Source organism: Atta colombica, unplaced genomic scaffold, assembly GCF_001594045.1.
Source record: "Atta colombica isolate Treedump-2 unplaced genomic scaffold, Acol1.0 scaffold47, whole genome shotgun sequence".
Classification (NCBI taxonomy): domain Eukaryota; kingdom Metazoa; phylum Arthropoda; class Insecta; order Hymenoptera; family Formicidae; genus Atta; species Atta colombica.
The window spans coordinates 4222657-4235335 of record NW_017259536.1 but is presented as its reverse complement, the minus strand read 5'-3'; the positions used below and the strand labels follow the sequence as shown (position 1 = coordinate 4235335).

The following is a 12679-nucleotide window of genomic DNA, read 5'->3' as shown; positions in this document are numbered from 1 at the left end:
ATATTGACGTATGCGAGTTAGATTTGAGACATAATTGAAAAGTACGGGCAATAGAAACAGGAAATAACAGATTTTAATCTATCAAAATACTGTATTTTTCAGAATACACTTTTGATAGGTTAAAATCTGTTATTCCCTGTTTCTATTGCCTATGCTTTTCAATTGTACATCAGGGTGGGAACACAGTGTCTTGCATAATGCATAAGAAAATGAACCAATCCTTTCTTTCCACGAAATAAAAGAATCTTATTGGTTGATTTTCTTATGCATAATGTATTATGCAAGAAATTATGCCTCTTTCGCACATTCTACAGTAAGTCATTACTTAAACTTTAAATCTTAAGAAATTGAACTGTCGCAGTCGAACTTGAGAAGAATAATCGACTATGATTGAACAATTTCTTATGAATCAAAATTTAAAATTTAGGATTTTAAGTTTATTGTAGAAAGCTCATTAAGGCCATAGCATACAGTAAGATTTGAATACAATAAAATGTAAACAGTAGCGAATTAATCCATCAGAATGCAGACTATAAGGCCATAACATAAGCAATAGTAATCCAATATGTTGTTTTCCTTACTTCTTACGTCTTACTACTTAAGTAAGTTTTTCCGTGTGTGTAAGACCATAGTCTTAAAGGCTTTACTTCTCAATTTTTAGCAGAACAATCCAAGATACGTCTAGATGTAACGAGATTAATCAGACTAAACGTAATGATTCATTTCTGTTTCCGGTACATGCATCTCGCGTCGATGGTCGAAGCGATAATATTTGCTTGATAAAAGACGTTTAAACGGAAGACATAAATTTTAATGACAAGAGCAGTAATTTATTTTGTGTTATTATTTTATACACACCATGTGTTTTTATTTTATATGATAATAATAATATCGATTTCTTATTATATTTGTTGTACATTTTATATATTAAAGATCGAGAACTATGCAACCTGTTATATTATATAACTCTATGAAAAATTTAAATAAAAATAAATTATATAAGATGATTGTATACGTAAAATGTCCCATATGAAAAATAAGTTTTCGTGAGAGTAACACGGGAATTGTTGTTTTATATGCCACGCGTACTTTTTATCATACTATAAAACGTGAACAAATACCTGGTCGTGATCTGCACATTTTCAGATAGCGACTCGTATGAATTAGATGGTTATGTAATTGTTGTACAAATATAGACATGTTGAGTAAGTTGTAAATTTTATTTCAGGATCGGAGTTTCATGGGAACTACAGTGCCCAGCCAGGGAGTCAAGTGGGTGGAAACGCCGCGAGTAATGTAGGAGTACCTACGGGTAGAGGGCCCCCGCCGCTCGGCGGTATACAGACGATAGGACAATCTGCAGCAGGTATACCGCCAGGAGGTCCCGCTGGAGGACAAGCACCCTCGCAGGCGCCAACATCTGGAGTACAGTCGCAACCACCGCAAGGTCCAGCGCCTACTACGACACCACCTGTGCATACACCGTCGCCTCAGGAAATGGGAAAACAGGCCCACTTACAGACGCAGCAACCGTCTTTACAGCAAGTTTACGTGCCGACGCAAAACAGACCGGCATCTCAAGTATGTACTCGTAATAGCGAAAAGATATACATTTTTTTTTTATTTTTAAGTGAATGACAGCACCTCATAATTTTTTATAATAAAACATTTTCTTTAAAACTTTATTCTGAAAAAAAAAAGAAAAAAAATTTGTCTAAATCTTGAGTTTATTATTTTTACATTTTTTTTTAAATCTCATAAGGATATAATTATAATATAATTTAAATGTAATATAATGTACTACTAAAAAATAGAACTATAAAATTAAAAGTTTTTTGGAATGTTTCTGAACATTCCAATTTTCATATCTTTATATAACCTATCTAATTTAAAAGAAATCAATTTTGTGAAATTAATAATTCTCATCAATCTTGTGCAGGGTTATTATCAAACGGGTCCAAGGCCGCAACAACCGCGAGGTCTGAGTCACAGAGGTGGTCAAGGCGCCAGTGGAACACCAGTAGTCGGGATGGCTGGGGTAGGTGGAGGCGGAGGGCAACCGCCTACTATATACCCTCATCCGGCTGGTTTACCAGTGCAAGCATCAAGTGCAATGTATTTAAGTCAAAGTCAAGTCCATGGTCTTCACACGGGGCCTCATCAGCAATCGGTGTATCCCATGAACAGTCAAATACCGATTCATCAGGTACACACATTACATTGATATTTACATTTTTCTTTAATTAAACATCACTTGTCTTTTATCTATACGAATACACTCTTTTAAGATACATCCAATCGAATAAAAATATAACAAACTTTTTCTGTTTGTTTTCAGTTTTCTGGTCCACCTCAAAGGCACCAGCCACAAAATCAGTCGTTTTATCAAACGTTTCAGCCCCCTCCACCAATTTTACCAAATGTGTTCGCTGGATATGCTCACGCGCCCACTCAGCACGGCTGTGAGTTACCCAACGGTTCACGTTCCATACCAAGTAGTCAATACAATCGTAATTATGTTGAAGTACCGTTATATTTGTTGACAGATTATTACGCAGCGTCAAACACAATGAGTTTGACTAGGGCGAGTACAAGTGCGGTCAGCGGTGGTGCGCAACATGTCGCAGGTCCGCTGGCCGGTACTCAAGGTGCTCCAGTTGTACCGCAAGGTACACTTCAGCAACCTACTCAACAAGCCCAACCCCTGCCTCCGATGGGTATACCTCTGTCACAGACTGGTAGGTTGCTTTCAAATTTACTTGATATCTACTTAATCTTTCGCTGTCAACTGATGTCTTTAAATTGATAACTTTAAATATGTAGAAAATAAATAAAATAATTTCAATTTCTATGATGGTAAATATTTGTTATTAAAATTTTGACATGTATACCAGATTTTTTCAGAATTTTATATAATTCACAATAAATTCGCTGTATTTTTCGAAATTTACTGATGGAAGAATTAATAAAAATTCATGTTGGCGGAAAATTAACATATTATTACTTGTGTTAATACTTTGTTTATATTTTTTGACCCAAAAAGACATAACTAAAGAATACAATCTTACGTGAACACTAAGCTAATGAGTCTACTTTTTTTTTGCGTAACAGGATCTGTATCTAAATTGAAATATGTGTTCTTCTTTTAAAGATGTATATTCGGGACATAATGGTGGTGTGACAAACACTAACAGTACCACCAGGTCTCGAAAACCTAGAGGCCAGAATGCCATTTTGGACATAGTAAATCCGTTAACGGGAAAAAATATAAGTGACGAAATTTATAAGGATAACGAAACTACACAGAGTGGTGAATCTAGTAATCGCGAGACGCCACAACCACAGGTGAGTTGCGTTAAATTATCTTTACAATTGGCTAAGAGAGTTTAGCATTAGTTGAGTTTATCTATGTTTGATAAATAGCTAACGATACAATGTAACAGTATCTCCTATGTACATGAAACTCTCGTAGCCAATTGTTTGTACTTATATCTGTGTACCCACATGAGCCATATCCTCTATCAAATTATCAAATGTTGAAATAACACTCGAATGAAAAAAATTGATCGACTAGTAAGATATTAAATAAATATAAAAGAAAATATCTCCGCGATGACATTTAACTTTGATATCATTCAACCTTGATACCAATTTTTCTTCTCACATTTGTTCAATATATATATATTATTACATGAAGGAGGATTGAATGGCTATAGGGTGACAGATTTATAAAGTCTTGAATATTTATTTTGTTCGTCCAAGTGCTTTTATTTTGATTTCTCTCGCCCTATGATTTGAGTTTGGAGCCAGTTTTTAGTTACCAAACGTAATGCCTGAATAAATAGTACGTGCCACTGTCTATCACGCAGATTTGGTGATTGTTACAGAATAACGGTGCGGAGGTGATAGCCGATTTCGCGGCTCGTGTCGCAAAAGCCGCGACTGAGGGATCCGAGACGGTATCGACGAGTGCGTCTGAAGCAGCGCCTAATACAATACAAACAACGGCGCAAACGTCGTTATCGAACATTCATACCAATTCCGCTAATGACACAAATAGTCGGTGTAGCAATAGTCCGCCTATGACAAAAAATATAGCTGGTGCTGGCGCTAGCAAAACGGTACCTACGATAAATAGTCAATCATCGTTAGGTACTTGTAGTAACTCAACACAAAGCGACTCAAACGTAGCTAAAACAGAGTCGAAAGCGTTGCAACTCCCCGTGAAGGAGTTTCAACCGAGGAATGAAATAAAAAGTGTGACGATTGAAGAATCGTCACCCGTTGTACCCTCGGTGGTAGCCGTCGCGAATAAAGATACTATTTCCGTACAGCTTACCGCGCCGATTGTTAACACCGAAACAACGGCTGTGACAGCGACAGTGATGGCCGAAGCTGAATCAGAGACCGTCGTAACTACTGGCGCTGTAACTGCAGCCGGAGTTGGAACTGCAAGCGGAACTGGATCTGAGGCCGCCAAGCATCTCAATGCCTCGTCCAATGTAATACAGACACCTGCTACCCCATATTGGAGTAATGTTACCCAGGAAATCCCGAAACCGTCCGCCACTGCCTCGAGCGCCAATCCCGTTCCTACTAGGGAGCCGTTCCCTAACCTCGCGTCAAAAACTTCGTCGAACTCGCCGCCGAGGAGGAAACCGAACGCTACCGAGCTGCCTTCGAATACCAAAGAGCAAAAGGAGAGGAAGACCCGAGAGAAGAGTCTTGGTTCTCGCGGCGCCACTCCTACGCCCGTCGTTCACAATCAAGCGGCGGATCACCATCATCAGAAGACGAACGGTGACGCAGCCGGTGACAAAATCGAAGCGGAAGTGGTGCATCCTAGAAATGAGATACAGCAGAAACCATCAGATGGTGAGTGCTTCGATTCATTTCACGAGAAAGTTTTATCGTTTAACGGTACTTGACCTTCGTCCGAAATTATCCCACCGGCTATAGTTTTCATTTCGTATCGCTTCAACATCGAATATCAAATAGCTCTGTTTAAAACTTTTTCCGCTTGCAATCTTCATATATACAGATACAATATTTAATCACACATAAGCTATTATACTAAACGATGAAATAGCTTGAAAATTTGCAGAGAAGATGGATGAAACAAAGTGCAATATCTCCATCACACGCGCTGGGATTTTGGATCGGGTTACGCTTATGCGAGCGCAGCCTTGAACGAATTTACTCAAAGATACGTCAACCGTCCTCTCTCTTTTCTTCCCTCTTTTATTCGCGACTGGAAATTCACTCGCAGGACACGATATCTGTTTAAGATATCCGATGCTATCGATCACAAGCAAACATATGGTTATTATTTGTTAGTAAGAATCGCGATGCATTTCTTAAGAGAATGTTCTCGGGAATTCTAAACGCCACTCGTTTGAACTTTGCGCCGCGCATTCGCGATAGCACGTCGAGATAACATACAGCAGTTTTGACTGCGCTTTCTAGATAAGAACGAATTTTCAATTCCCTCGAGAGATTTTTGATGTTTGCGTTTTGGCATCTCATTATCCGATATTTATATAAAAATACTTTAAAAGGAAATGTCAATCGCGCAAATACTGTAACTATGATTAATCATCAACTACAGCTAGAAACTACAACTGTTCGATATATTAAAGAAGCTGTGGTAACCCAATCTCTTTAAATTAAATACATTTTTTTATTTTTAACTTTCATCAAAAATCGTCAAAAAACAAATTAATGTATTGAGCTGTCCGGAAAGTTCATGCCGACTAACCTATAATTTAATAAATGTATACTAAAATTTAAATTTTCTGCGTTTCAATTTTCCTTCAACATCGGCACGAACTTTCCGGACAATCCAATATTTCTGTAGTTTTAAAGTAATAATAATGTCCATATTAACGTATGCACTTACAATTAGTAAATAATGCATTTGAATCAAATTTAATACATTTTATTATATACAGTTAAATTGTCTAAAACTCTATTGTTTTAGTTAAATCAACAACATTAAATAGAAACAATAGCGATTTATAAAAATGATTAAAAATAACACAAATTGAATATAATTGACATTGTAAATTTAATAATATACGTGAGTTCTAAATTTTCTTTGAAAAAGAGTTTGATAATAATTGCCAAATGTGTTGTGTATAATGAAATAATTCAATCAAAGTTAAATAATTTTATTTTTCTAAATACTTAATAATTATTACTAAACAGTTAATAAATATTCAGAAAAGTGAAATTATTTTTAATCGTATTAACATAAATATTCGAAATAGAATAAAAATTATTTCATTCAATATTTAGTAATTATATTATCAGATTCTTCTTTTTAAAGTACAGAATGAACTTGAACTTTTTTTATGTAATTGGAGAAAGTTTACTGTTATTTTAACTACAATTTAGAAACTTATAGTGCGGATCATACAACTCTAAAAATTTTTCCTTTGAATCTGAATGATTCGTGTAGAGTTAAATCGACATCACACGCAGAAAAATGTCATTCTATTGTTAAATTCTATTGTTGAAAAATAATTACTCAATTTATTTTCTTTTAAATAACGATTATTTTGAAAAAGAATATTTTCTTGAAGAATTCTAATAATCTTAAAATATACTTATTATAAATTCTAGAAAAAAACATTAAAATATATTAAAACAAGAAATTATTTTTTAAGAATATTATAAAATTTGAAGAAGCGATTTTAATAAGTAAATTAAATTTGTTTTATAATTTAATAATATTCATTGAAGTATTAACTTAAAAATATTTTAACTTTAAAAATATTTTTTAAATTAAAATTCAAAATATATTTTGCTCGCATCTTTTGCACTCAGAGTCGCTTTTTCACTCTTCAATGCTCGAATATATAATACATATTTCCTTCATTTGCAAAAATTTTGGAGAATTTCAAGCAACGCAAACAGATGCTCGTTTTTATTAAAGCAGATTAATTTTAATCCCGATTCGACTTAATTTTTTTCTCTTTCCTAATTCTTAGAATTAGAAAAAGGTAGAAAGTTGAACCGAAATTAAAATTAAACTACATTACAGAAACAGGCACAAAGCTCGATCCCATTAATTTATTTTAATCTCGTAATTTAGTTTAATCTTTTCCTAATTCTTAGAAAAGATGATAAAGAGTAAATTAAATTAAGATTAGAATTAATCTACGTAAGAACTCTATTTTATTTTTTTCTAATTTTTAGAACAAGAGAATAATATATATAATAGATAAAGAATAAACTGAGCTGAATTGAAGTTACAATTTTACATTAGCGGAATCGGGCTTTAATAAAATCCGACATTCCGAACACATTACTGGAAGATACCGTGAAATATTCCCGCGCGCGCGTTCATGTGCCGTTGCTAAGCTCTGCGTCGGCGTCGGTAAATCTCGGCACTTGCTCTGAAGAGGGCACCCTCCAAAAACCCTAACCTGACGTAACCTAACTTGATCTAACCTAAAAACCACGAGGAGAATCGGAGTCGTCGCGTGCCGTTAGCCGGGGTTTTACAGGGTGCCGTTGTTACTCCGACATATCCGCGCGTTTCTATCGTCTCTTCACCGGCGAACGAATTCAACGCCGAAGATACACCGCGAGGACTACAAAAATTACGAAACGTTCGATTTTCGAATTCGCGGACCGTTGCTCGAACAAAAGCGCAACGTGGCTTGGACTACTTTGGCCGTTTTTAATTTTAAATGTTCATCCACTCGAATTCGTTCTCACTCGTCTTTATTTGTGATTATTTATATTGAATCGAATTCGCGCTCGTCGGTTTTTTTATATACTTTGCTCGATCTTCGAAAAATTAATTAAGTGTTCCGCATAGTGATTCGAAGCGTCGTTAATTTTCCGTGCCACGTGACTTCAGTGTGATATGTATGTTTAGTGTTATTTGTTTATTATTATTTGTAAAGTCCTTCCTATTCGAATTTCGAACATCGGTAAATTCTCGGTACTTCGGTTTATAACAAGGAATACAAAATGAAAAAGGGTAAGATAGAGTGTTCTTGTATTTTTCTTTTTTTTTTTTTTTCTACGCGCAATAAAGATTCTGGATTCGTTCCTTGAAGAGAACTTTAAGAGGCAAACAGGCGTCTCCATAAGGAAACGCGACGTTTCCCATCAAATGTATCCGATATAATTAATATTTCCAAATGTAATTAATTAATTTTTCGCGAGAAGAATACTCGGATCGTCTTGCTGATTCATCCGAGGAAAATAATCGATATCGTCGGTTTTTTCTCCTCCGTCCTACTTTGCTTCGAAAAATCATCGTCTTCGTGTCTAAACAATCGGAATTCTTTCGACGACCGTTACGGACGGCGAAGGTCCCGCGATTCCTTCGTCTATTTTCTGCGCTATGATACGATCGCGTGGTAAGTAAGTTGGCGAACGAGGGAGAGGTAGGCACGGCAAGGCAAGGTAAGGCGAGGCAAGGCAAAGCGAATCGGAGGAGCCAAGCCAAGCTGAGTCGATGGAGTCGAGACGAAGGACGAGGAGGCGGACGATAACGCGATTGCGCGAAAATGGCCGACGGGCCGCGATGACGAACGAAGCGGGATTAACCGGTGGACCGGCGCTGGAAGGAACGGAAGGAGGAGGGAGAGGAAGTCCACTATCGTCGCTGAGGGAACCAGACGGCCTTCAGTAGCCAGCACGTGCTGCGCTAGCCGGTCGCATTTTACACCGCTCTCTTCTCTCCCAATTCTGTCCCTTCCTCCTTTTTTTTATTTTTCTACCTTTTTCCTTTTTTAAATTCGTCTTGTCCCACCCTTCCCCGGAAGAAAAAAAAACACTCCGAAGATCGATTCGACCACTTTCAATCCCCGGGCTTTTCTCCGCGGCCTCTTTCCTTTATACTTCTCACAAATTCCCGTGCCGCATTTTACACTTGCATCACTTTTACCGCTCAGGCAATGAAATACGCTTATTATACCTTTCTCACCGCGCTGTGTTTTACAGTCTGATTTTACACTCCAACGTAACGACCTTCGCAATATAATTTTGTACATACATATATATATATATTTTTTTTTTTTTTTATCAAACTGCGCCCTATACACGCATCGTTTTTTAACCGAGATCTTTTTCCCATCTGTCTTTCCATTCCCCGAGAGTTCGGCTTCGTTCCTCCTCGTTGGTTTCCGAGGAATGAATTTCGGTGTAGTGAGAAATTAGTTGGTGTCGCGCGTTCAAAAACGCAAAGCAGTGAAATTAAGTGCCCGAAGATCGGAGCGTGCAAGAAAACGAGGAGTGTGAAAAAAAGGACGAGAGATTCTACATCGAGAGATGTACGTACGAATTGCATTTATCTTTCTCGGTCGCGTTGCATCTTTCGGCAACGTGATCGAAGATGGTCGCTATCTGGCCCGACAACGTGGTTCCCGACATCTTGTGGTCGGCGAGATGAGGCGAGGCGAGACCGAACACGGTGCGAAATTAACCGAGGCAGCCGAAGGCGAGCCTCGCGGCGGAGGCGCGACGAAAGGCGGGGTGCGTCGCGTTCGCGACATCCGCTTACTTATCTTATTTGTTTCATTAGATTTGTAAATTGCATGCGCCGCGAACCATACGTGGCGCAGTTTCGCTTCGATAAATATCGCTTCTGTACGCGAACGGCTCGTCGGAGGAAGGCGGCCGCTGCCGCCACTCAAATATGGCCACCGAAATCTGGCCGTGCGCGCGCGCGCGCACTCACTCACTCGCGTAGTTACTCGCCGCGGGCCCCCGGGGTGTAGTCGCTCCGAGTTTTTTCCCTGCCTCTTTCCGCCCGTTTGTCTCTTGTTCTCGCGAAAAATTAAATCACGCAATTTCCCAGCTTTATCGCTCAATCGCGACGTCATTAGGCTTTTTTTTTTTTTCAATCACTGAGAAAAATGTTTGCCTAGATCGATTGGAATTCCGGTTGAAAATGGAGTATCGAAATTTTCTGGTCACGTTTGCTAGAGTCTTTCAAGTGTGGTAACCGGAATTTTGATTGACACAATCAGAATCTTCTTCTGGTTCATTTATTCTCAATCAGACATTTTTCGCAGTGCATGAATGCGTTTTCATTTACACGGCTCGTTTCACCAGGTTTCGCCTCGGAGAATCGTTTGATTTGGGAATCGATCGTATATTTTATACCGGTCTCAAAATGGTCGAATTATGCGCGACGGGCGCGATCAATGGCATTAACTGAGAAGACGCATCCACGCGGTGGCTGGCGCGTAGCCATTTTGTGGAATGATCGAAAGAGAACGCAGAGCACCATATTGGTTCGCCGACGTTCGTCGCTCGATGGATGGATCGACCTTCGTAAAATTGCGCTTTCATTCCATTCTCGAGAGTCGTCGATTGAGTGTTTACGAATTCAAAATCCTCCTTTATGATAAATGTTCTGCGAATCGATCTTCCAATCTTTTTTTGATAATAAAACACTAAGATTTTTGTTCATATTATCAATATCGAAGTAATTTTTGTTTATTATTCGAAATTAATATTATAATAATATGTATATTGAATGTCGCACATTACATTGAGGATATACAATATGCTTATCTAAAAGATATTATAAAGACGTCATCTAATCATTGCATGTTTTCTGAATAATAATAAATCGTTTCTTTCTAGCTGAATAAATTGCTTACGTGATCTTTCTTCCTTTTCTCTCCAAGTTGGATAGAAAAAGAGAAAACGGTGCAAGAAATTGAGCAGAAGAGAACAGACTTATTTCTGTTTCCATCAGTGTAGATTGACTTTAATCTCAGTCCAACTTATTCTCTTTATCTTTTTCTAATTCTAAGAATTAAGATAAGAGTTGATTGAACCGAGATTAATCTACTCTCTAAAACTTTTAGAGTGAATCTCATTCTGAAAAATGAAATTTCAATCTTAAAGATAGGAAATTGAGTCTCTCTTTTTTTAAGTCTGGCTCAATTTTCACTTTTTGGGCTGATATTCTTAATCGATTTTTACATTATTTTATAATGTCAAAATTACATCAAATTTGAATTGTTAATTATTTCTCTAGAACACCACTGTCATATCCAATATATCGTTAATTTAACTGAAAACAATGAAGTTGACAATTTAATTCAAGAAAATATATTTTAACTTAAATTTAATTTATTATTTATTAAAGGCATACATTAATATAGACAGTGTTTACTTTGAAATTAATCACAGAAATCATTTGAATCTTAATATACGTGAAAGTAATAAAAATGTTATTTAACTCAAAGGATTGATTACCATTGCTCCTTTGTTTGACAATGTATAATTAAGTCTGTCTTAAATATAATTTTATGATGTAAACAAATCACAGAATTATATTAGCTTATGGCATCGCTTAAAAGATAATTTTGAAGATAGATAACTATAGCGGTTTGACAAAGAGAAGACACAGTATTCTTCATGGATTTTTTTTCAGTAGAATGAATCTACATTGAAAATAAGTTGTGCCGTTTGAACGTTTTGTTGAATAGGCTTTGTGTGTGTATATACACATATACACATATATATAGTATTTTTAATGTGTGAAAAGATCCCGTACTAATTTTATAGAAAATTGGATCTCGATGAAATGAATTTTCACATATAACGTAACTTATAATGTGGCAAACAAAAGATAGACACAAGGCTCAATATAGATAGTTCTTAATTTGTGTATCAAAAGTGTTCTGTGCACAAGCTTTACTTTGATACACCATAGTTTAAAATCTATTCATTATTGAGTATTGTGTTTATGATGTTTTATTGTATTATCTATTCTTTAAAACTTAAAATATAAATTGTCACTCTAAAATGAGACAGTTTTTGCATATAATGTGCTTTATAAATTTTTTGGAGAGAAATCTTACTCTTAAAAAATGAAAATTGAATCATTCGTTTCTAGCTTTCACTCTTTAAGAGTGAGATTCACTCCAAAAAATTTAGCAAGTACATTATGTGAAAACTAACGCATTTTATCGCGATTTCATTTTTATAATTATATCTATTAAATAATTATTAAATTTAAATTTTTATAGTTACATATACGAAATAATTAATGAAAGGTGGGTTTTTTATACATAAAAAATGCTATTAATGCAGACACAGTATAATTTATTTTCGCTGTAGACTCATCATATTGAAGGAACTCAAAATCCTTTGTGTCATCTCCTTATATGTACAATGTATTAAAGTGAGATTCCACTCCAAAGAATTTAGATAGTACATAGCGCATTAATATCTCAATTCAGTCTCCCTCATTCGATAGAAAATACAGGGAGATGCGTCGTCGATAACAATACCATCGTCGAAATCGCGCGTGTATGATCATGGTAAAAGAAGTCTCCTCGGCAATCCGGGGTCACGGCCGCGTGTGGTAACTCACAGACGTGAGTGCGTGCGTGCGCGCACGCGCGCTCTCGGCTAACGCCATTTCACAAGAGCACGCGGCGCGCGTGTGCGCCAAAAAAAAATATTACGAGACTTTCGGCAGAGCAACCTTGGAATCGCGCCGCTCGTCAATTCGGCCGCGACGATCCGAGTGAAAGTCTTCCGTGGCTTGAGAAAAGTTCAACCTCGGAAAACACATCACGCAGCTGTTCTCAAATGTTGAGAAAAAAAAATCCTTCGATTCGAAGGAAAAGTGTCAACATTAATCTGTTCGATATCGCCAAAAATGCACTCAAAGTGAGGTAAATATAATTTG

The 12679-nt window shown here is 36.8% G+C and overlaps 1 protein-coding gene across 7 annotated transcripts in view; it reads left to right on the top strand.

Moving 5' to 3' along the window:
- The window catches only part of LOC108691544 (eukaryotic translation initiation factor 4 gamma 3), a 61198-nt gene that overhangs the window by 34743 nt on the left and 13776 nt on the right, over positions 1 to 12679 (top strand). For 6 of the 7 annotated variants that reach the window (XM_018199327.1, XM_018199330.1, XM_018199325.1 and 3 more), the window contains 6 exons: positions 1229 to 1581; positions 1940 to 2206; positions 2339 to 2462; positions 2547 to 2738; positions 3152 to 3345; positions 3888 to 4875. In XM_018199327.1, coding sequence (XP_018054816.1) covers positions 1229 to 1581; positions 1940 to 2206; positions 2339 to 2462; positions 2547 to 2738; positions 3152 to 3345; positions 3888 to 4875 — 2118 coding nt within the window. The remainder of the gene's footprint in view (positions 1 to 1228; positions 1582 to 1939; positions 2207 to 2338; positions 2463 to 2546; positions 2739 to 3151; positions 3346 to 3887; positions 4876 to 12679) is intronic. The other variant, XM_018199329.1, reaches the window with a different exon arrangement.